Consider the following 23,538-nt stretch of genomic DNA (forward strand, 5'->3'; position numbering starts at 1 on the left):
ATTTTTTCCACTTGTGAGGTAAATCATTTTCTTTAGCTTTTTTTTTTTTTTTTTTTTTAACGTTTTTTTATTATTGAGAGACAGAGACATAGAGTGTGAGCAGGGGAGGGGTGGAGAGAGGGAAGACACAGAATCTGAAGCAGGCTCCAGGCTCTGAGCTGTCAGCACAGAGCCCGACACGGGGCTCGAACTCACAAACCGCGAGATCATGACCTGAGCTGAAGTCGGTTGCCCAGCCAACTGAGCCACCCAGGCGCCCGTTCTTTAGCTTTTCTGACTAGCAAAACAAATTATTCTCAATTTCAGTAGAACTAGATGTATTACTCTTATATTTTTGATCTTTTATTGATAGCAAACACATTCATCTTTTATCATTTTATTCATTATTCATTCTTTATTCATTCTTAAGAAACCATACCAAATAATATTTGTTTACTGTCACACATTTGTCTATTATTAGACTGCATTTTAGATTTGCTAAAACTTAAAACCAGCTCATGTAGAGTAAATAGCTTTCAATATAAACAGTTTTGTATTTTCTTTAAAAAGCTTTAAACAGTGAAATTTAGTTTTCTGTTTAATATTTTTAATTCCAGACACAGCCAGAAAAAAAATAAAAGTGAATCTCCTTGAAATAGTTCTTACTTTACAAAGTTGTGTGGTTTAGATACAGTTTTTGGTTTGGCATACTTATTAATACTGAAAGATGTGGGTTTAGTCTGTTAATTAAACTGGTGACCATGTTTTAAGAACTGATAACTGGAAGTTTAGTTTTAGAAACCTGTTAAAATTTTATTATAGTGAAATACATATAAAATTTACCATCGGTAACATTTGATGTATTCATGCTGTTGTGCAGGCATCACAACTGTTTAGTTCCAAAACATTTCATTACTCAGAAAGGAAATTCCATGTCCATTAGCAGTCACTCCACTCCCTTCTCCCCCCAAGTCCCTGGCAACCACTAATCTATGTCCTTAGTGGGTTTGTGTGTTATGAATATTTTGTACAAATGAAATCATATATGGCCTTTTGTGTCTTCTTTCACTTAGCATAATGTTTTCAGGGCCCATCCATGTTGTAGTGTGTATCAGTACATAGTTTTGATGGCTGAATAGTGTTCCACTATGTGGATATATCACATTTTGTTTATCCACTTATCCATTGACAGACATTTGGGTTGTTTTCACCTTTTGGTTTTTATGAATAGTGTGAACATTTGTGCGCAAGTTTTTTGTTTTTGTTTGTTTTTAATACCTCTCAAGTTATTTTGGGTGTTATATCTAGGAGTGGAATTGTTGGGTCATATTCTAAATGTTTAACATATTGAGGAACCGCCAGTTGTTTTCAACAGCAGCTGCACCATTTTACATTCCCACCAGCTGTGTACAAGGATTCCACTTAATCACCTCCTCTCCCAACGCCTATCATTTTCCTTTTTTTTTTTTCTTTTTCTAGTTATAGCCATCCTAGTGAGTATGGAATAGTATCTTATGGTGGTTTTGCATTTCCCCAATGGCTAATGATGTTGAGCATATTTTCATGTGCTTGTTGAACATTTGTGTATCTTCTTTGGAGAAATGTTTATCAAATCTTTTGTCCATTAAAAAAATTTTTTTAATGGTTATTTATTTTTGAGAGGGAGGGGGAGGGGCAGAGAGAGAGGGAGACACAGAGTCTGAAGCAGGCTCCAGGGTCTGAGCTGTCAGTACAGAGCCCGACGTGGGGTCCCAACCCGTGAACCCGTGAGATCATGATCTGAGCCAAAGTCTGACACTGAACTGAATGAACCACCCAGGTGCCCCACTTTTGCCCATTTTAATTGGGCTGTTTGTAGTTTTGTTGTTGAGCTATATGAGTTCTTTATATACTCTGGATACTAGCCCTTTATTACATATTGGTAATTTGGAAATGTGTCCTCCTATGGCTTGTCTTTACACTTTCTTGATAGTATCATTTGATGTTCAAAAGTAGAAACTTTTTAGATTGGCTATATTGCACTTCTAAGTATGTGTAACCAACTTAGTTTGTACTTAGGGGAAATAAAATATGTGTATAAGCTATCTAGAGCATAGAGACAGGAAAGTACAGAATGTATGAAAAAGTATAGAGTTTGGCTCATATGTTAGGGTTATTTTCTGCAGTTTTAAGGAACAGAAGCCCACCTAAACTACCTTAAATGAAGGAAGGTTTATTATAGGCATGTAATAGTATCTTGTGGATATTTTGGAAATACGAAATAAAATATATCTGGACTATATAGAGTGCCTGAAACAGTGGTTTCTCAGCTTTTCAAGGGATGGTTTTTCTCATCTCTTTTCTGTCTCCTGGTCGTTCGATGCATGGTTTCCACCTGCAAAAACCCTATAAAGCTATCTCAGCTCTCTCTACCTAATTATCAGTTCATGCATCTTCCAGCCTTCGACTGACTCAATCTCTAAGTCTTCTATTTAAAAATCCTGGGAGGGGGGCGCCTGGGTGGCTCAGTCGGTTAAGCGGCCGACTTCGGCTCAGGTCACGATCTCGCACTCTGTGAGTTCGAGCCCCGCGTCGGGCTCTGTGCTGACAGCTCAGAGCCTGGAGCCTGTTTCAGATTCTGTGTCTCCCTCTCTCTCTGACCCTCCCCCGTTCATGCTCTGTCTCTCCCTGTCTCAAAAATAAATAAACGTTAAAAAAAAAAATTAAAAAAAAAAAAAATCCTGGGAAGGGGCGCCTGGATGGCTCAGTCATTTAAGCTTCTGACTCTTGGTTTTGGCTCATGTCACTATCTCATGGTTTGTGGAATTGAGCCCTGCATTGGGCTCTGTGTTGGCAGCTTGGAGCCTGCTTGGGATGCTCTGTCTTCCTGTCTCTCTGCCCCTCCACCACTCATGCTGTCTCTCTCTCTCTCTCCAAATAAATAAATTAAAAAAAAAAAAAAAATCCTGGGAATCTGATTGTCTCAGCCTATGAATGAATTTGTTCCTATTTTATCAGAGTGCAGTCTAATCAGCACTGAAGGGCAAGGCCATATGATACAAACGCAGTCACATTGGGCTACTGCTTCAGCAGGGATTGGTGCAAACGCACAAAGAAGTGGGAGCAGGTCGCAGGTATGCTGCAGTTACATATGTTTTTCTTAGTTGTGGAAATAATAGTGGGAACTAATGATGGAAAGATTATATGGGTACAAGTGGTGAATAGATTTTAATACTAGGATGAAGAATTAAAATTTTTCCATAGATATTAGGGACTGTTGAAGATTTGGGGGCAAAGAAATAAAATGATCTGTTCTTTCCTATTCATACTTTGGAGTTTATCCTAGCAAGAATGAGTTGTCATTCTCCTCTCTAATTTCTGTTTGCCTGAATCCTCCCTTGTTCATTCAACAAGCATATTTGGACACCAACTCTATCCCAGGAAAGAAAGGAGCTAGAATAAGGCCTTTCTGGTAAAGTCAGTGATGATCATATTATGGACATAAATTGAAGGGCTATGATGTGATACTAGCAGGGAGCATGAGATGGGGGAGACAAGATTTACTTCTCTTCACTGAGTCTGGCTTATAAGTCTATCTTCAGATTCATTCCAGTGCTTTACGTGACTTAGGAGAGAGGGTGACCACAAAGACGTAACATGACAGAGTGTTTTGGGGTGATGGAACTGTTCTGTACCTCAATTGTGGTGGTAGTTGCACAAATCTGTATGTGTGGTGAAACTTACAGAACTGTACATCAAAAGAAAAACAGCCAATTTTCATTTTGTGTTAGTCTAAAAAATAAAGTATGTACTGACTATTTTAAATATCTTATATGCAGGGCATTGTCAATGTTGCATAATCCTGTTCTCAGAACATTTATAGGTTAAAAAAGCACTCAGATCAGTATATAAGATAGATAGTGAAAAGTATCAAAAGCGAATGATGCAAGAAGAAATGGCTCATAGAGGAGAAAGGTTTATGGAAATAATAATGGCTCGTTAGATTGCCATTAGACTAATGCTATAGACTGAATGTTTGTCCTCTACTGCCCCATCATATTTTGAAACCTAATCCCCAGTGTGATAGCATTTGGAGTTGGGGACTTTGGGAGGTGCTTAAGTCTTGAGAGTGGAGCCCCAATGATTAATGTCCTTATGAAAGAGCTCCCAGAGAGCTTTCTCACCCCTTTCACCCTGTGAGGACAGAGGCAAAAGACAGTAGTAGTCTATGAACTGGAGGGAGACCTTCACCAGACGCTGAATCTGCCAGTGCCTTGATCTTTGACTTTCCAGCTCCAGAAATGTAGGAAATAAGCTTCTGTTGTTTGTAAGCCACCAAATTTGTAGTATTTTGTTATAGTACCCCAACTGAACTAAGATAACTACAAATAGTTCTCTGTAGCCACTCAGATTTGCAGACTTTCATGTGTGTAAACACAGCACTTGGGATACAGTGATGAACACAGAGCTCACAGTCTAATACAGTGATAACATCAGAGAGATTGTATTCTAATGAGGTATTCTAATTTTCAAGTATTTTTTGGCTCTTTTACTTCCTTTACCTTTCCATATCAATTTTAGAATTGTCTGTATCTTACAGATAATCCTTGCTAATTAACTTGGGGAAGAATTGACATTTTTGCCAAATTGAATTTTCCATTCGTTGAATACAGCAGCTCTCTCCATTTATTTTGGTCTTTTTTGATTTCCCCCATCAGTGTTTTATAGTTTTCAGCATTCACATCCTGCTCATGTTTTGTTAGATTTATATGTAAATACTTAATATTGGAGATATTATAGATGATATACTTCTTAAAATATTAGTTTCCAATTATTCATTGCTAATGTATAAAAATATGATTGATGTTTGCCTTACATTCTATAACCAAGCTAAATGTATTTATTCTAGGAGCTTTTTTTATGGATTCCATGGGATTGTTTAGGTAGACAATAATGTTTTGTACAAATAGGGAAGCCTTTTTTTTTCTCCTTTCTAATCTATAAGACTTGTTTTTTCTTATGTTACTGCACTGGCTAGGACTTTCAGTATAATTTTGAATGAGAATGATGACAGCAGGCGTCTTTATATTATTCTAATATACAAAACAGTTTGTATGTTGATCTTTCACAGTTAACTATGATGTTAGCTGTCGGGTTTATGTGTGTGTATTTAAAGGTACCCTTAACCAGGCTAAGCAACTTCCATTCTATTTCTGATTTTCTGTGTATTTTTGTTTTTAATCAAGATTGGACTTAGGATATTGTCAAATGTATCATTTGATATGATCATAAGGTGTTTCTTCTTTAGATGGCTAATATGGTAGATTACACTGATTGACTTTACAGTATTGAGTCTTTCATTCTTGAGATAAACTCTACTTTTCTTTTGCTCTTATTTCTGAATATTGTCACTTTTGATTTTTTTTTTTTTTTTTTTTTTTTTTTTACTTAACACTTTATTGAGGTATCATTGACATGCTATATAACCGATCCATTTAAAGTGTACAATTCAGGGGCGCCTGGGTGGCTCAGTCAGTTAAGCGTCCGACTCTTGGTTTCAGCTCAGGTCATGATCTCACAGTTTGTGGGTTTGAGTCCCACATCAGGCTCTGCACTGGACAGCTGCAGACTCTGCTTGGGATTCTCTGTCTCCCTCTCTCTCTACCCCTCCCCTGCTATCTCTCTCTCTCAAAAATAAACATTAAAAAAATTGTACAATTCAGTGGTTTTTAGTATATTCACAGAATTGTGCAACCATCATCACAATTAGTTTTGAACATCTTTATCACCCCAAAAAGAAACCCTGTATCCATTATTGAAGGTTAAGTATATATGAGTATATTTTACCTTTATTATAAATTTAAAAAACTAACATAATTTCTTTTTTGTTTATGCAAGAGGTATAAATGGAAAAGTATCCACAAATGTGGATTTTTATTCATCATCATCAGTGGTTATCTTGCCTTTCTTTCCCAGCTTTTAGAAAAATTGCTTACCTCCTGGTAATTGCAGTACTTTGTTCATGTTTTGCTGATTTTGTTCCTTGTTACTCATGTTCTTGTTCTAAAACTTCTTTTCTGTACTCTTTCTCTTCTTCTGGTGGTTTCTATCTTCCCTCTGAATGTCTTAGGGTACTACATGGGGAATAGAGCGATGAAGATGTTCCTCATGAAGCATTTGATACATAGTGTAATTAGTATGTAACACAAAACAAAAAATATTTTTATAAGTTTTTCTTTCCCTTTAATTCTATTCTGTTTTGCTCTCTTCCTGCAGCAAAAGAATAAAAAGATTTCTATTAGTAAAATATTGCCCAAAACTTATATACTTTAAGATATAAGATAGGGACACCTGGCTGGCTCAGTTGGTAGAGCATGCGACTTTTGATCTTGGGGTCATAAGTTCAAGCCCCACATTGGGTGTAGAGATTACTTACAAAGAAATAAATAAGATATTTAAAAAAAGAAAAGAAATAAGACCTACAATAAGGTGACTTGCTGACATCAATACAGAAGAAAGAATAAAAATAGTTTATGTTTTTGAACTTTAAGTGAATAACAAGAAACATTTTTGCAAGGTCTAGAATGGAAGAGAATAGGGATGGTTGTGAAGCTCTTACAGGTCTCTAGTGATGTGACTTTGGCGAGTGATTTTGTAGGTTTTCCTGGGGTGGTAGGGTAGCACATTGAATCCTTGGGTAATTTGATGACAGCTGTAGACAGCTACCCAAGAAAAATTTACATAAGCACATTGTTTACTTCAGGTTATACACAGAGGGGCGCCTGGGTGGCTCATTTGGTTAAGCACCCAACTCTTGATTTTCGCTCAGGTCTTGATGTCATGGTTTGTGAGATCACGCCCCATGTCGGGCTCTGCAATGACAGAGCTGCTTGGAATTCTCCCCCTATCTCTCTGCCCCTCCCCTGCTCTCTCTCTCTCTCTCTCTCTCTCTCAATCTCAAAAGAAACTTAAAAAAAAAAAAAACAATAAAAAACAAATTGTGCATACTAAGAAGACTTGTGGACCTCCTCTAGCTCATTCATGTAGGGTCATTGTGATGAAGAACTTTTGACCTACCTACTCTCTAAAGTCCCTAGCAGCTCTAAAATACTTAAAAAAAAAAAAAAAATTATAATCTTCACTTTCAGCCTTAAAATTCTGTGTGGGATTTTTTTTTTTTTTGACAAAGAGTAAATAATACTGAATTCTTTTCTTTTTTTGATAGTTCTGATCTCTGAAAATATATAGGTTAGTCTAGCAGTGTATATTAAATAAAAATTCTGTATTTTTTGATTTATACAATTTGTAATAACAAAGACAATATCCAGAAACAGCCTGAAAAAGAAAATTCTTGGAATTAAAAAAAGCCTTAGTTATCTGGCAGAAAAAGTACTTTTTTTTTTTGCATATAGTCAGCTGAAAGTCTTTTTCAAGTGAAAAATGATTGAGGTTTGGAAAGAATGTAAGTAATCTTCATGCCAGATCTTTAATCCAAAATACTCAAGGGTAGCCAAAGTACTGAATTTTAAAGAGACAGTACTACTACTTCTTTGAATTAATTATGCAGTCAACTGTGGCATTCCATGATCACTAGATAATGTTTTCTTTTTGGCCTTTTATTATGCTTCAGGGAAAGTTAAGTACAAAGTCCAGGAAGTTGATGTGTTTTCAGCAGTCCAGCTTCTACTGAGACAGAGTTGGAATATAAGGTCAGGATTTCTAGTTGTTGTTGCTCTTGTTGTTTTCTTTTTATTTTTTTAACAGATTTTATTCTTTTGATTAAAGTTGGATTCCTGTTTGGAAAAGCATTCTAACCCCTTTTTATGTACAATTGCATTTAAGTGATGATTAGAATTTAATCTAAAAAATTAAAATAGTCCTATAGATGTAAGTGTTAGGCAGAACAGTCACTTTTTTTTTTTTTTCCTGGAGCTGACATTGTGGGCAATAAGAAGATCGAGGACTTAGGTGTTCTCAGTTTTCTATAGTGTCAAATTCCATCGTCCCAGAAGCTATGGAATTTACATGGTTTTGTCTTGGGTATATAAGTGGGTTTGGCAGTTCTTGAAGACTGAAGCTCTGGAGATTTTGCTACTTTAGAAATCGTGGTGTAAGTTTTGCCCCTTAAAAAGGTTAGCTTTATCCTTTAATAAGGTGTAGCAGGCAAGGAGTCTGATTGTTTTATCATATGTTATTCTTTTTGTGTGATAAAAGAAATCTTGGAAACATGAAATACACAGGTATGTGAAGCAAATATTAATAAGTATTAATACACGAGAGTCATTCACCAACCTTTATTATGAAAGCCATGGAGAGAGAAGAGCAGACCTTTTTTTCTCTTTCTCTTCTAAAACCCACATCAGTTTTTTTCTTGGTGTGTCTCTTTTTCTTTTTTATATTTTCAGCGATATGGAAACCCTGAACTGCTATTTCTCAACTGGTACTATTTCTTAACTGATGCAACAGATTTTCTCATTTTCTTTTTTGCTAAAAAGAGCAGGCACAAATTTAGAGGAGAGAATGGAAAATAGTGTGTTTGTGTCTCTGTGTGTGTGTGTGTGTGTAGACAGTTGTGTGTGTGAACATAGTGTTGATTGGGGATAAGATGTCACAGACTGAAAAAAAAAAAAAAACCCACCCCAAACAGGAAACACATAGTTTTCTAGAGTATCTGAATAACACATGATATTTCTAGTATATCTGAAGCAATAAGATACTTTCAGGTTATAAAAACTTGACTGTCAGAATTTGGGGAGAACCAGTAAATAGCATCTCTTTATCATACTGTCTGAGTTTGGAATCAGTAGGAAAAAGAAAACACAGGACACAGACAAATGGGACCTAAAAACATCAGCTTTATGCTGATGTAATTTGTACTGAACGACGACGTGTCTTTGGCTGCAGTGTGCCTCCTAATACTTCACCTGATGGAATACTCCAGCTGGTCACTAGCACTGCAGGCCTTTCCTTTGAGGGTCAGAGGCAGGGAGCTACAGAGGAAACTTAACGTCGTGTTAAGAAAGCAGAACAAACTATCTTTGCTGTTAGCAATGTCTTTCACCAAAATTTAACCCTGCAGGTGGAAGAGTTAAAATAAGGGGGCAGAAAAAAGCCGGGAGTGTCCCTCCCCTTCCATCTCTCCCCTGAAACATGAAGAATACAAAATAGGATTGACCTTTTCCTCCCAACACTGCCACGTAAATATCACTCATACAGTCAACCTCTATCGCTGGAATCCAGAGAGGAGAATTGTCCTCTTTTTTTTGCATATGTGTGTGTACTTGAACACATTTGGTTTGTTTTGCTAAGAATCTTTAGTATTGATTTTAATTTAAGAAATTTGAATATGTTGGGGGATAGGAAAAAAGGGAACTGTGCGCGCGCGCGTGTGTGTTGTGTGTGTGTGTGTGTGTGTGTGTGTGTGTGTGTGTGTGTGTTTAGTTTGAAAAGGTGGTGAGGAGGAACGTAGTCCCACACATTTGTATGCATTGAGACCTCAACTTCACCAGTCCCCTAGTAGTGGATTGGGGGACTATGGATGGGGCATAAGAAGAATAACAGCATATGACATATTATTTGGACTATTAATGTACCTTTTCATTATGTTTTCCCTTAGGATTTAATAAAGTGGTATTCTTTTCCTAGACTAACCAGTAGAGCCCATTTGATCTGTAATGTGTTTTTTTTTTTTTAAACGTTTATTTTATTTTTTTGAGACAGAGACAGAGCATGAACGGGGGAGGGTCAGAGAGAGGGAGACACAGAATCTGAAACAGGCTCCAGGCTCTGAGCTGTCAGCACAGAGCCCGACGCAGGGCTCGAACTCCCGGACCATGAGATCATGACCTGAGCTGAAGTCAGCCGCTTAACCGACTGAGCCACCCAGGCGCCCCTGATCTGTAATGTTTTAATACAATTTCATGTATTTGTAACAGTTTCTTAAAATTACTTTTCATTGCAAATGTATGCCTTTTATTTACAGTTTTTGTAGCAGGGGATAACCTGAAAACCTAATCCAAAATTTCTTAGTGGCATAAGAAATTAATGTGGAACATTATCTGGTGGCCTTTCTTAGCAATTGGTTACCTGTTGGCTCATCTTTCTTTTACAGAAATTTCTTATAGTAACCAGTGCTTATTGGATATGTAAACTTTGATTTGTTTTTATGATTTAATGAAAATTTAAACTTCATGCTGAACTTACTTTCATTGTAATATTATACCAGAATATATATTAAGCCAGGCTTTCTGTTGTGAAGGCTATAAATTTATTTTGCTTTTTTCCTTTTTTATCTTTTCCAGTCATATCAAGATTCTTCAGAAACTACATCCATAGAAAGGCCTACTGTTGTTTAAGAATTTAATATTCCTTGACTTTAATTTTGGAAGTCTAAAATATCCTTGTAAATTAATTTCACATGTAAACACACAACACATCTTAACAGATTTTTTTGTGATGCAGGATACTTTCTAATGGTCTTTACAGAAAGATTCATGTATATTTGGCATTTTGGCCGTGATTTATAAAGAGTTACAGAGTTCTAATGCATGATATTAGTATGTATAGACTAGTTTTTCATATGAGAATGTGTTTGGTAGCGATTACGATACATTAATTGTAGGTACAAGTATAGAGACATGACCACCCCCAAGGGCTCTCTGTAAATCTCTGTGCTTGGAGAATTTTCTGGTCTGTGGTTATTACCCTCCTTTGGTAGAGCTACATCTTCACGTGAGGTTGTGGTCTCCTCATTCTGTTGCTCTGTCTGCATTCTCAGCCAGGTCACATTATTTGAAGCTATTTTTTACTGCATTTGAAAAAAATGCACAACCCCTTCTATTTTATGTTAGCCTGCTTTAATTATAAATGTAATTCTGCATTTCTAGTATAGAGAATGAAATGCTGTTGTTTTTTTTTTCCCTTCATAAAGCTACCTTGTTTATGCATTGTGAGGAGAGAAGCGATTTATGGGTTTTTAGATTTGAAACAAGATTGTAGTGAAAGATCTGACAATTGACACTGGACAGTGATTAGAGTTGGTGGTAGTTGTAAAAGAACAAACAAAATTTGTTGTTCGTTGTATACTTCTTTCCCCCCACAAGAGCTAATTGTTAGCATGAAGTCTTCTGATCCAGTAACTATGTCAGTCTAATGATTGAGACAAATTATATATATATACGTGAATTGACCTTAAGACAAGTACTGGGGTACCTGGGTGGCTCAGTTGGTTAAGTGTCCGACTTTAGCTCAGGTCATGATCTCGCAGTTTGTGAGTTCAAGCCCCGAGTTGGGCTCTGTGCTTACAGCTCAGAGCCTGGAGCCTGCTTTGGATCCTGTGTCTCCCTGTCTCTCTGCTTCTCTCCTATTCACACGCTCTCTCTCAAAAATAAATAAATATAAAAAGAAACTAAAAGAAAGAGGAGTACTTAAAATTAAAATCTGAAATGTTTATCAGCTTCATCCCAAATAAGTGTACCTAAGTTTATGGAAAAAGTGGATGCCCAACACCATGCAGGAAAAGGCTAGTTTTATAGCTCCCCAAATGGTAGATTCAGAACATGCAGTCTTTTAACTGTTTTAGTTAACACTCTCCAGTTACCAGGGAGTTCCAATCGAGATATGAGGTTTACATAACTTAATAAAAACTAGTATTTTTTGACATATATGGAAGAAAATAGGTAACAGATGCATGAATTATGGCGCCCAGTGTACATTGGTGAACCCTTTGCCCAGTCTCAGAAATAGAACATTATCAATACTGTTGAAAATATTCCTATGACTGTCTTACCATCCTGTTCACCTCTAAGAGGTAACAACTAACCTGAACTCATTTGGCAATATAAGCAACAGTTTTTGCCACAACGTTTTTCTTATTATTTTATTATATAGATTTTTAGCTTCAGAAAAATGGTATACTGCCTATACTCTTCTGCATCTTGCTTTTTTGTTGCTTTTTTACTTTTAATTTTTGTTTATTTATTTTGAGAGACAGAGAAAGAAAGAGAGACTGAGAGAGCATGAGCAGGGGAGGGGCCGAGAGAGAGGGAGAGAGAGAATCTCAAGGAGGCTCTGTGCTGACAGAGCTGGATCTCCCAGAACTGCAAGATCATGACCTGAGCTGAAATCAAGAGTTGGACGATTGATTGACTGACTGAGCCACCAGATGCCCCTTGTTTGTTTGTTTGTTTGTTTGTTTTAAACTTAGCATTGTTTTTAAATGTTTATTTATTGATGAAAGAGCGCGTGAGTGGGGAAGAGGCAGAGAGAAGGGGAGATAGAGAATCCCAAGCAGGCTCTGCACTGACAGGCTGGCAGGCCCTGCGGGTCTCGAACTCATTAACTGTGAGATCATGATCTGAGCCAAAATCACAAGCTAGACACACTCAACTGACTGAGCCAGTTGAGGCGCCCCTTAGTTTGCTAATATTTTGTTTAGGATTTTTCCTCTATGTTCATGAGTTAGATTGGTCTGTTATTTTACTCTCTTAAGCTGTTTTTGCCTGGTTTTGTTACTGATTTCATATTGGCCTTACCTATATGATTAAGGATTTTTCTCTCTTTCAAGTCTCTAACGCAGTTTATACAATATTGGTATAATCTGTATCTTGAAAATTTGGTAGAACTCTCATGTAAAACTTCCATGCCTGATTTTTGGGGGGAGAAATTTTAACTTTTCAGTTTTTTGAGTGAATTTGAAACTATTCATATTTTCTCTTTCTCCCAAGTCTGTTTTGATAAGTTATATTTTTGCATAATTCTGTCCATTTTGAGAAATGTTCTCAATTATTGGCAAGGAGTTGTTTACAAATTTCCTTCCCTTTAAAAATTTTGCTGCATCTTCTCATTACTCCTAATTTATTTATTTCTATTCTTTTTCACGTAAATCTGTTTTTTGCATAAATTTGTTTTACTAAACTTGACAAAAGACCAACTTTCGTCAGTATTAGTCCTCTATATTTGATCGTTAGTTAAATAGTCTTTTAATTAACAGCTTTGTTGAGGTATAGTTTACATACCATAAAATTCACTCATAAGAGTACAATTCAATGTTATTAAATTTATATAGTTGTACAGCCATCAGCAAAATCTAGTTGCAGAGCATTTCTATCACACCAGAGATCCTTTGTACCCATTTACAGTCAATTCTTATTCCCACCCCCAGGCAACCACTAATCTACTTTGTCCCTATAGAGTAGCCTTTTTTGCAAAGTTCATATAAATAGAACTATACATGTGGTCTTATACATCTGACTTCTTTCATTGAGCATGTTTTTTAGTTCATCCATGTTGTAGCGTGTATCAATTGTCTCGTTCCTTTTTATTGCTGAATAGTATTTCATTGCATGAATGTACACATTTTGTTTTATACATTTAGTAGTTGCTGGATATTTAGCTTGTCTTCACATTTTGGCTATTAGGAATAATACTGCTGTTAACATATCTGGGCAAGCCTTTGTTTGGACCTGTGTTTCATTTATCTTGGGTAGACATCTAGAAGTAGAATTGTTGGGTTGTATGGTAACTTTATGTTTTACTTATAAAAGAGACTGCCAAATTGGTTTCCAAAATGGCTGCACTGCTAAACATTCCTACCAGCAGTGTTTTCCAAGCTGTTGGACCATTTTACATGTCCATCCTTTCCAGTTTTTTCACATCCTTTTAAACTTGTTATTATTTCTTTTTTGTTGTTGTTTTTAAATAATAGCCATTCTCAGTGGATGTGATTGGTAGCTAATTGTGGTTTATGATTTGCTCCTTCCTAATACTAGACTATGGACCATTGTTTGTGGTATTCACATATACTCCTTTTTATTGGTAGTAATGTCCCACTTTTATTTCTGCTTTTAGTGATTTGAATCCTGCCTTTTTTTTCCCTTAGTCATCTAGCTAAAGGTTTGTCAATTTGTTGGTCTTTTCAACAAGAGCTTTTAAAATTTTTCTCTTTTCTATTCTCTATTTCATTTACACCCACTTTATTATTTATTTCCTTATGCCAGCTTTGGGTTTAATTTGCTCTTCTTTTTGTGGTTTCTTCATGAGTGTAGTTAAGTAATTGATAAGAGATGGTTCTTTTTACATTTTTTTTATTTTTTATTTTTTTATTTTTGGGTGGGGAGGAGCAGGAGGGCAAGAGAAGGAGAATCTTAAGTAGGCTGCATGCTCAGCATGGAGCTGGACTTGGGGCTCTATCTCATGACCCTGGGATCATGACTTGAGCCAAAATCAAAAGTTGGACACTCAACTGACTGAGCCACTCAGGGACCCTGTGTGTTGTTTTTGTTTTTGTTTTTTTAATTTTTAAAAAAATGTTTATTTTTGAGAGAGACAGAATGAGGGTGGGTTAGGGGCAGAGAGAGAGGGAGACACCGAATCTGAAGCAGGCTCCAGGCTCTGAGCTGTCAGAACAGAGTCCCAACACTGAGCCTGAACTCACGAACTGTGAGACCATGACCTTAGCTGAAGTTGGATGCCCAACCAACTGAGCCACCCAGGCGCCCCCAGTTCTTTTTTAATGTACGTGTTTACTGTAAATTTCTCCCTTAGCCGTATCACATAAGCTTGGGTATGTTGTTTGGTTCAGTTCATCTCAAGGTGTTTTCTGATTAACCTTGTGATTTTATTTTCTTTGACCTACTAGTCATTTAAGACTGTTTTGTTTAATTCCCATGTATTTGGGAATTTTCCAGTTTGTTTTCTGTTATTGATTTCTGGTCTCATTGTGGTTGGAAAAGATACTTTGCACGATTTCAATCTTTTTAAGCTTATTAAGACTTGTGGGTTAACATACATTTCATTCTAGAAGATGTCCTATGTGCCCTTGAGAATGTGTATTTGACTGTTTGGGTGGAGTGTGCTGTGTATGCCTTTTAATTTTTTTTTTTTTCAACGTTTATTTATTTTTTGGAGGACAGAGAGAGACAGAGCATGAACGGGGGAGGGGCAGACAGAGAGGGAGACACAGAATCAGAAACAGGCTCCAGGCTCTGAGCCATCAGCCCAGAGCCTGACGCGGGGCTCGAACTCACGGACCGCGAGATCGTGACCTGGCTGAAGTGGGACGCTTAACCGACTGCGCCACCCAGGCGCCCTGTGTATGCCTTTTAGATTAATTGATTTATAATGTTTTAGTCTTTTCCTTTTTGATCTGTCTGGTTTGTTTTATGTATTATTGAAAGTAGGCTACTGATATATCCAGTTATTACTCTAGAACTATTTCTCTGTTCAATGTTGTCAGTTTTTTGCTTCACATATTTTAGGGCTCTTGTTAGGTGAATATATAGTTATATATAGTTACAGTTATATCTTGGGGTGTCTGGATGGCTCAGTCGGTTAAGCGTCTGACTTTGGCTCAGGTCATGATCTCGCGGTTCATGAGTTCAAGCTCTGCCTCGGCTCTGTGCTGACAGCTCAGAGCCTGGAGCCTGCTTCAGATTCTGTGTCTCCCTCTCTCTCTGCCCCTCCCCCACTCATGCTCTGTCTGGTTGTCTCTCTTTCTCTGAAAAATAAACATTAAAAAAACAATAATATAGGGGCACCTGGGTGGCTCAGTCAGTTAAGCGTCTGACTTTAGCTCAGGCATGGTCTCGAGGTTTGTGAGTTCGAGCCCCGCATTGGGCTCTTGTGCTGATGGCTGAAGCCTGAAGCTTACTTCTGACTCTGTGTCTCCCTCTCTCTGCTCCTCTCCTGTTCATACTCTGTGTCTCTCTCTCAAAAATTAATAAACATTAAAAATAATAATAGTAAAATAATGGTTATATCTTCTTACTGGATTAAGTATTTTTTCAACATATAATGTTCTCCTTTGTCTCTAGTAACCTTTTTTGACTTAATGACCATTTTGCCTGACAGTAATGTAGCCAGTCCAGCCCTTTCTTGGTTATTATGTGCTTTCAATATAATTTTCAATTCTTTTATTTTCAACTTGTGTTTTTTTAAATGTAAAGTGAGTCTCTTGCTGTCAACTGTACTTCAGTTTTAAATATAGTCTTTTAAAAATAAATAAAAAATAAAAATAAAAAGTAGTCTCTAAGACACATATGGATAGTTTTTAACTCAGTCTGCCAATATCTCTCTTTTTGGAGGGTTTAATCGACTTAACTTTAAAATAATTGTTGGTGAGGAAGGATTTACATCTGCCATTTAGCTATTTGTTTGCAGTATGTCTTTTATGGTTTTTGTTCATCAATTCCTCCGTTACCCCTTTTTGGCATTTAGTTGAATTTTTGTAGTGGACTATTTTGATTCCCTTTTTTCCTTTTCTGTATATTTTTAAGTTTAGTGGTAACTTTAGGGATTACACATAACATCTTAAACTTAAAACAACTTATTTTCAATAATATCAAGTTAGTCTCATTAGTATACATACACACTGCTACTACATCTGTGTCCTTCTTTCTTTATATTGCTATTGTCAGAAAGTACATTTACATTGTGTGTCCGTTAACGTAAATTTATAAATACTGTTTTATATATTTGCCTTTTGAATTACATAGGAAAAAAAGTAGTGTTATAAACCAAAAATACAATAATATTGGCTTTGATGTTTACCTACGTAGCTAATTTTACAAATACTCTCTGTATTTCTTCTCATGGCTTCAGGTTGTTCTCTAGCTATTTTTCATTTCAGCCTGAAGAGTTTCCTTTTGCATATAATCTGTTGGTAATGAGCTCCTTGAACTTTTGTTCATCTAGAAATGTCTTCATTTCTCTTTCATTCTTGAATGATGGATTTGCCACATAGAATTTTTGGTTGCTAGTTTTGTTTTGTTTGTTTGTTTTTCTTTTAGAATTTTAAATGTTATCCCATTACTTTTTGGCCCCCAGGGTTTCTGATGAGAAATCAGTTGTTAATCTTATTGAAGATCCCTTCTTTGTGTTATCTGCTTCTCTCTTGGTGCTTTTAAAATTTTCTCTTTGCCTTTGGGTTTTAGCAGTACAACTATAATTTGTCTCAATGCGTATCTCCTTGAGTTTATTCTGCTTGAAGTTTGTTGAGCTTCTTGGTTGTGTACATTCATGTCTTTCATCATATTTGAGACATTTTTAGCCTTTATTTCTTAAACAGTTTTTTCTGCCCCTCTGTTTTTCTCTTCTCCTTCTGGGACTCTTATGGTACGTGTGTATGTGTTTACATTTGATAATGTCCCATAGGTTACTCAGGGACTGCTCTTTGTTATTCTTTCTCTCTCTCTCTCTCTCTTTTTTTTTTTTTTTTTTTTTTTTTTTTTGAGGGCACAAGTGAGCAAAGGACAGAAAGGGAGAGAATCCCATGGAACCTGAAGCAGAGCTCAAGCTCCTCTGAAGTGGGGCTTGAGCTCACCCAAGGCAGGCCTCGAACTCAAGAACTATGAGATCATGGACTGAGCCACCCAGGGACTTGTCTTCTTTTCTTTTTTAAGTTCATTTATTTTTGAAAGAGAGCATGAGTGAGCACACATGGGCAGAGGAGGAGCAGAGAGAAAGGGAGAGAAAGAATCCCAAGCAGGCTCCATGCTGTCAGTGTGGAGCCGGATGCGGGGCTCAATCCCATGAACCATGAGATCACAACCTGAACCAAAACCAAGAGTTGAATGCTTAACTGACTAAGCCACCCAAGCACCCCAACACTGGATAATTTCAATTGTCTTATCTTCCCTTCCCATTTGTTCATTCTTTCTTCTGCTTGCCATAATCTGATGTTGAACTCCACTGTGAAACTTTTCATCTTAGTTATACAAATTTTCAGCTCCAGAATTTGTTTGGTTCTTTTTTATAATACTTTTTCCTTATTAATATTCTTATTTTGTTCATACATTCCCCACCCCACCCCCATTTCTTTGTGGTTTCCTTTAGCTTCTTGGGTATATTTAAGACAGTTAATTTAACATCTTTGAGTAGTAATTCCACTTTCTGGACTTTCTCTGGTATGTTTGTTACCAGATCCTCTCTTTTCTGTAAATGGCTCTTTCTTTGTGTGTATTGTAATTTTTTGTTGAGAGCTGGACATTTTGATTATTGTAATGTAATTCTATAAATCTGTTACTCTTCAATGATTGCTGATTTTGCTTGTTGAGTGGTAGAGTCATCCAGTTATGATATTTCTAAACTATTTTGCTAAGTGTATAATCCTTTTTGTGTGTGGTCACAAATTTATGTTCTTATTATGTCTGCAGTCAGTTGGTAGCCTGACAAAGATGTATTCCTTAAATATCTGGCTCAAAAACAGGGACAAAGAGAGTTTAATCTGTTTTAATGTTCCAGTGGACACCACCAGTAAAAGGTACTGCAAGATGATTGAAACTGATACAGGTGTCTGTGCTGGTTCCTCAGGGTTCTGTCAGTCCAACCAAAATTCATGACCCCATATTTTAGAAGGCCATGATCCCAGCTATTCCTCCTGACACCAGTCAATCACTTCAGAATGATGGGCTCCTAATCCTCATTACTGTGGGATGGAGGGGCTGAGAAATTGAGGGAAGGTGGTTGGTTTACCCATGCTGTTCACTTAGGAAAGATCAGCACCCTCTTCCTTCATGTACTTCCCTGTTTGTTACAAGTGTTTGATAAGGTTCTAAAGTAGTTGATTACAATTGCTCTTTCTAGCTCAGTTTTTACTTTGAGGAGGTACTGACCCTCTGGGTCTTCCCCTTCCTCCATTTTGCAACAGTGATGCTTTTGAAGTGCAAATCTAATTTAAATTGGTTTTAAATTTGATTAAGGCCAATTTATTTTTTTAAATGTTTATTTATTTTGAGAGAGGGGGAGAGCATGAGCAGTGGAGACAGAGAGAGAGAGGAAGACAGAATCCCAAGCAGGCTCTGTGCTGACAGCACAGACGCGGGACTTGATCTCATGAACCATGAAATCATGACCTGAATCAGAAATCAACAGTCAGACAACTAAGCCACCCAGGTTCCCCTGTTTTTATTTTATGTATAATGACTTTGTCATATTCAGTAATTTTTTGCATAAACCATGGTGACAAAGATTTTCTCCTGTTCTTTAGCATGGCTGTATGACAAACTTTTGGAGTGTAGGCAGGCCACATAAGGGCTGGTAGGGGGAGCATAGTATGGCTTGGTGAGAACTGGCCAGGGAGTACACAGGTGAGTTGTGTGGGGCTTACCAAGGGAATTGGTATATCACTGCCCCCAGGAAGTCTTTGGGGTGCTAGTTTACACATTAAGAAAGCTGCGGGAAAGCCATTTTCAGGCTGAGTTTGTTGATGCTGTAGGTTTGCTGAGGGACTACATGTTCTGGGCACATGACTGAGCAGAGTTCTCCTGGATGTCCTCACACCCATAGCACTGACCTACTCTGCAGCAGCTGGAAACCATAAGAGAGCCTCTTTCTCAATGCAGCATCTCTTCAGTGCCCTCTATCAAGAACACTTAACAGTTTCACATTTATTTTGAAGGAGAAATGCTCATTCAAATTCAGTCTGTTACTACACATGAGATGTCAAATATTTAAAATTTTTTTTAACGTTTATTCGTTTTTTGATAGAGACAGAGCGTGAGTGGGGGAGGGGTAGAGAGAGAGGGAGATACAGAATCTGAAGCAGGCTCCAGACTCTGAACTGACAGCACAGAGCTCGATGCGGGGCTTGAACTCATGGACCGTGAGGTCATGACCTGAGCTGAAGTCAGACACTTAACCGACTGAGCCAGCCAGGCGCCCCAAGATATCAAATATTTAAATTAATAGGCCATCCTTTGAGGCTTGAAATTGTATGTTATAAATATACCACTCCTCCAACCTAGATCTTATTTTTTTCTTACATTTATTTTTGAGAGAAAAAAGCATGAGTGGGGGAGGAGCAGAAGGAGAGGCAGAGAGAATCCCAAGCAGGCTGCACACTGTCATTGTGGAGCCTAATGCTGGGCTCGAACCTACAAACCATGAGATCATGACTTCAGCCAAAGTCAAATGTTTAACCGTCTGAGCCACCCAGACACCCCTCCAACCTAGATCTTATTAAGTGGAAAATTGAGTCACTCGATATTGCCCCTGAGATGAAACTTCCGGAGTACCCTAAGTAGAAATTACTCTACATTTTTGTCAGTTCACCTCCATGGCACACCCAAGAAAATGAGAGTGTCTCTTTAACTTATTATGGATTAATTACCCTACTTTCTTTTGTAGGAGCTCATTTTTACCTTTCTAAACTTGAAGAATAGCTTTAACATTATGCTTTAAAATCTAAACTTCTTCTTATTACAATATTGTTTTTTTTTTTAATTTTTTTAAAAAATTTTTTAACGTTTATTTATTTTTGAGACAGAGACAGAGCATGAACAGGGGAAGGGCAGAGAGAGAGGGAGACACAGAATCTGAAACAGGCTCCAGGCTCTGAGCTGTCAGCACAGAGCCTGACGCGGGGCTCGAAATCACGGACCATGAGATCATGACCTGAGCCGAAGTCGGACACTTAACCGACCAAGCCACCAGGCGCCCCTACAATATTGTTTTTTTAAATAACATATATGATGGTTTGTACATAAACCAAGTTATTTAGGACTTCAGATAATCTGTAACTATTACTGTATGTAAATTAAAATTTTTCTTAATGACTATTTATATCACAGCTTATAAAAAGGGTTCCTATTCAGTTGGATTCATCAGTACCTTTCTGAGGGTGCCCTGGTCATGCTTTATTGATGGATACATATATTAAATATCAGTCCTGCTTACATGTACAAAATATACTTAATTTGGTTGGTAAGTACCTGGAGATAGATAAAAATTTGATCCTTGTGCAGGTTTTCTTTAGACTTAAGTGAGAGATACACTTTCTTCCTTGGCTGTATATTGACTCTTTGGCAATAAGCTTTCTAGTACGTACCTGCCATAAGAAAACAATTTATATAAACCTGTATTATAGCAGTGGAGGATCATTAGATGACCTTTTATTGCAACAATAACAAATTGTTACTGAAAATAATTAGTATTTTCCCAACAATCTGTTTACAGGTTCTCTTTAACTTTTTTTTTCTCAAATTCTTGACTTTTATTGTCAAGTACACATACAGTCAATTCTAGTATTCTTTGTAGTTGACTCAAAGCAGATGTTTCCATTTTATTTAAAGTCATTTTCTACAGTTCCCAATTTGTTTATCTAGTATTTTTGTTGATGATTTTTCTAATATTTCTTTATAAGTCAGGTTTTCTTAATTCAGCTTATTAGTCTAATAGTAGTGTAAGTAGTAGAGATACAGTAAAACCTTTGTTTACAAGCATAATTCATTTTGGAAACATGCTTGTAATCTAAAGCACTTGTATATCGATGTGAATTACAAGAACCATTGGCTCAGTGGTGATCATTTGACATTCGACGTCACATACCACTCCTGTTGCAAGCCATCGCTCATTTATCAAGTTAAAATTTATTAGAAATGTTTGCTTGTCTTGTGGAACACTTGTAGAACAAGTTACTTGCAATCCAAGGTTTTATGGTAATTTCATTTGGGGTGCCTGGCTGGCTCAGTCAACTGAGCATGCAATCAAGAGATCTCAGGGTTGTGAGTTTGAGCCCTGCATTGGATGTAGAGATTACTTAAAAATAGAAAATCTTAAAAAAAATTTTTTTTCATTTAAAAGTATTTTGTATTTGTCTTGGGAATAAATATACTTCAGAAAAATTATTAAAGGGTGCCTGGGTGACTCAGTTGGTTAAGCGTGACATCAGCTCAGGTCATGATCTCGCAGTTAGGGAGTTTGAGCCCTGCATTTGGCTGTGTGCTGACAGCTCAGAGCCTGGAGCCTGCTTTAGATTCTGTGTCTCCCTCTCTCTCTGCCCTTTCCCCCACCCCCTCAAAAATAAACATTAAAAAAAATAAAAAATAAAAAAACATTAAGTAGTACCCTGGTTACAAAAAACACAATTCATGTAACTTTTTCTGTTTCAGAAACCTTTTTCCAAAAAGGACAAAGGAACTCAAATCAGTTGTCCATAGTGCTCCTGGTTGGAAATTATTTGGTAAAGTCCCTCCCAGAGAGAATCTTCAGAAAACTTCCAAAATCATTCAACAGGTAAGTACTAATATTGCCATGTGGTTTGTCTTAGCTTTTCAAGTATTTTTTCTTGATAATCATATTACACTTTCATTCATATTTTCCTACATATAAAATTTGAGGATTATTGGCTATTTGTAGTAACCTTAAATCTTTTTACAAAACATGCACATATTTTCAGTTATGTTTTATGGTACAGTGATTTTTTTTTCCTACTTATTCCTTGGATAGCTTTTTGGTTTTTTGTTTTGTTTTTCTTCTTAGCTAAGCATTCTTACCACATATTCTGACTTCTAATTGAACATTGTGGTGTTTGCCAGTGGCACAGATTTTATGGATATATAGGGAGATGTCAATTGATAAAACCATAGAAAGCAAAAACTGAGTAGATTTTGAGGTTGAACTTTGTCTTTGGTCACTTTTCTGGTGTTCTACCTAAACCAAGGACTTTGTGAAATAAGTGGGTGTGTAATCTGTTTCTAGTAACTTAGGAGCCAGTTCTTCTAATAGCTGTACTAATATCCATATTCTGAAGTTCTTAAGAATTTCAGCTCTCAGGCTTCTGGGTGGCTCAGTCACTTAAGCATCCAACTCTTGATCTCAGCTCAGGTCTTGACCTCAGGGTGGTAAGTTCAAACCTGGTGTTGGGCTTCACGCTGGCCATGAAGCCTACTTAAAAAAAAAAAAAAAAAAAGAATTTCAGATCTAATTTGTCTCCTGAACTAGTGTTTCATTAGTATTAGGAGATCAGTGAGGCTGGAAAGCAGTGAGACTGGATCAGTTGCAGACATTTTTAAGTTCCTAGAAGTTGTTGCTCAGAAGACGATATGTACGTAATACATTTCCTGTTTCCTCTTTCAGATTCAACACAACAAGTATGTATAAAAATTATTACATTAAGACAATAATCATCATTCAAATTGGAAAAAATATCTTCCATTAAGGATTTAGTAGTATTCCTTTTATTGCTCAAAGAAAAACTGGTTTCCCAAGTAATATAAGAAAATAATTTTTAGATCTTTACAAACATTTGTTATAGTTAATTTTATTTACAGTTAAAATACTGACTAGTTTATATCGCTGCTGGGACTTGAAACTGTAGTTTGTGTTTTCCAAGCTGTGAGCCCAAGCACCCCATGTGCTGCAGCTTAGGCACAGCGAAACTGTGGCTGACTCCGTGATTACTCTACATCTGTTGGATACAGTGCAGACTGTTAGCTTGAGATTGTACACAGTTTCAACATTAAATGGCATCATATCTTTGTGAATCTGGTTTTTCTAAGACTGCTGTAATGAAAATCAGATACTGGGCAAAAATCAGTGTTTAACAGGAAATGAGCGTGATCATGTCCAATCTGATTTCAAAGTTTGTGAAATGATACGGTGCACAACAAGCATACATTTCCAATTAGTAATTAATTGTGGTTATTTAAGAATGAAAACCTTTTTTCCTTTAATTTATGTGTATTGTGTTTTCAAATGGCTACAAAGTGTTAGGACGTAAATCCTTATTAAATTGTTAGACATACCTAGAATGATTTAAGTATTTCTGTTGGCTTAGGGGGAGCCATGAAAAAATTAATGGTA

General features: G+C 36.8%; 1 protein-coding gene across 5 annotated transcripts in view; it reads left to right on the plus strand.

Annotated features, from left to right (window-relative positions):
- The window catches only part of TBC1D12 (TBC1 domain family member 12), a 140,750-nt gene that overhangs the window by 37,045 nt on the left and 80,167 nt on the right, over positions 1-23,538 (plus strand). For 4 of the 5 annotated variants that reach the window (XM_045438280.1, XM_045438278.1, XM_045438277.1 and 1 more), the window contains exon 2: positions 21,846-21,969. The exons of the other annotated variant lie outside the window; for it this stretch is intronic. In XM_045438280.1, the coding sequence (XP_045294236.1) occupies positions 21,846-21,969 (124 nt within the window). The remainder of the gene's footprint in view (positions 1-21,845; positions 21,970-23,538) is intronic. 5 annotated transcript variants of the gene reach the window in all.

This window comes from Leopardus geoffroyi, chromosome D2, assembly GCF_018350155.1.
Source record: "Leopardus geoffroyi isolate Oge1 chromosome D2, O.geoffroyi_Oge1_pat1.0, whole genome shotgun sequence".
Lineage (NCBI taxonomy): Eukaryota > Metazoa > Chordata > Mammalia > Carnivora > Felidae > Leopardus > Leopardus geoffroyi.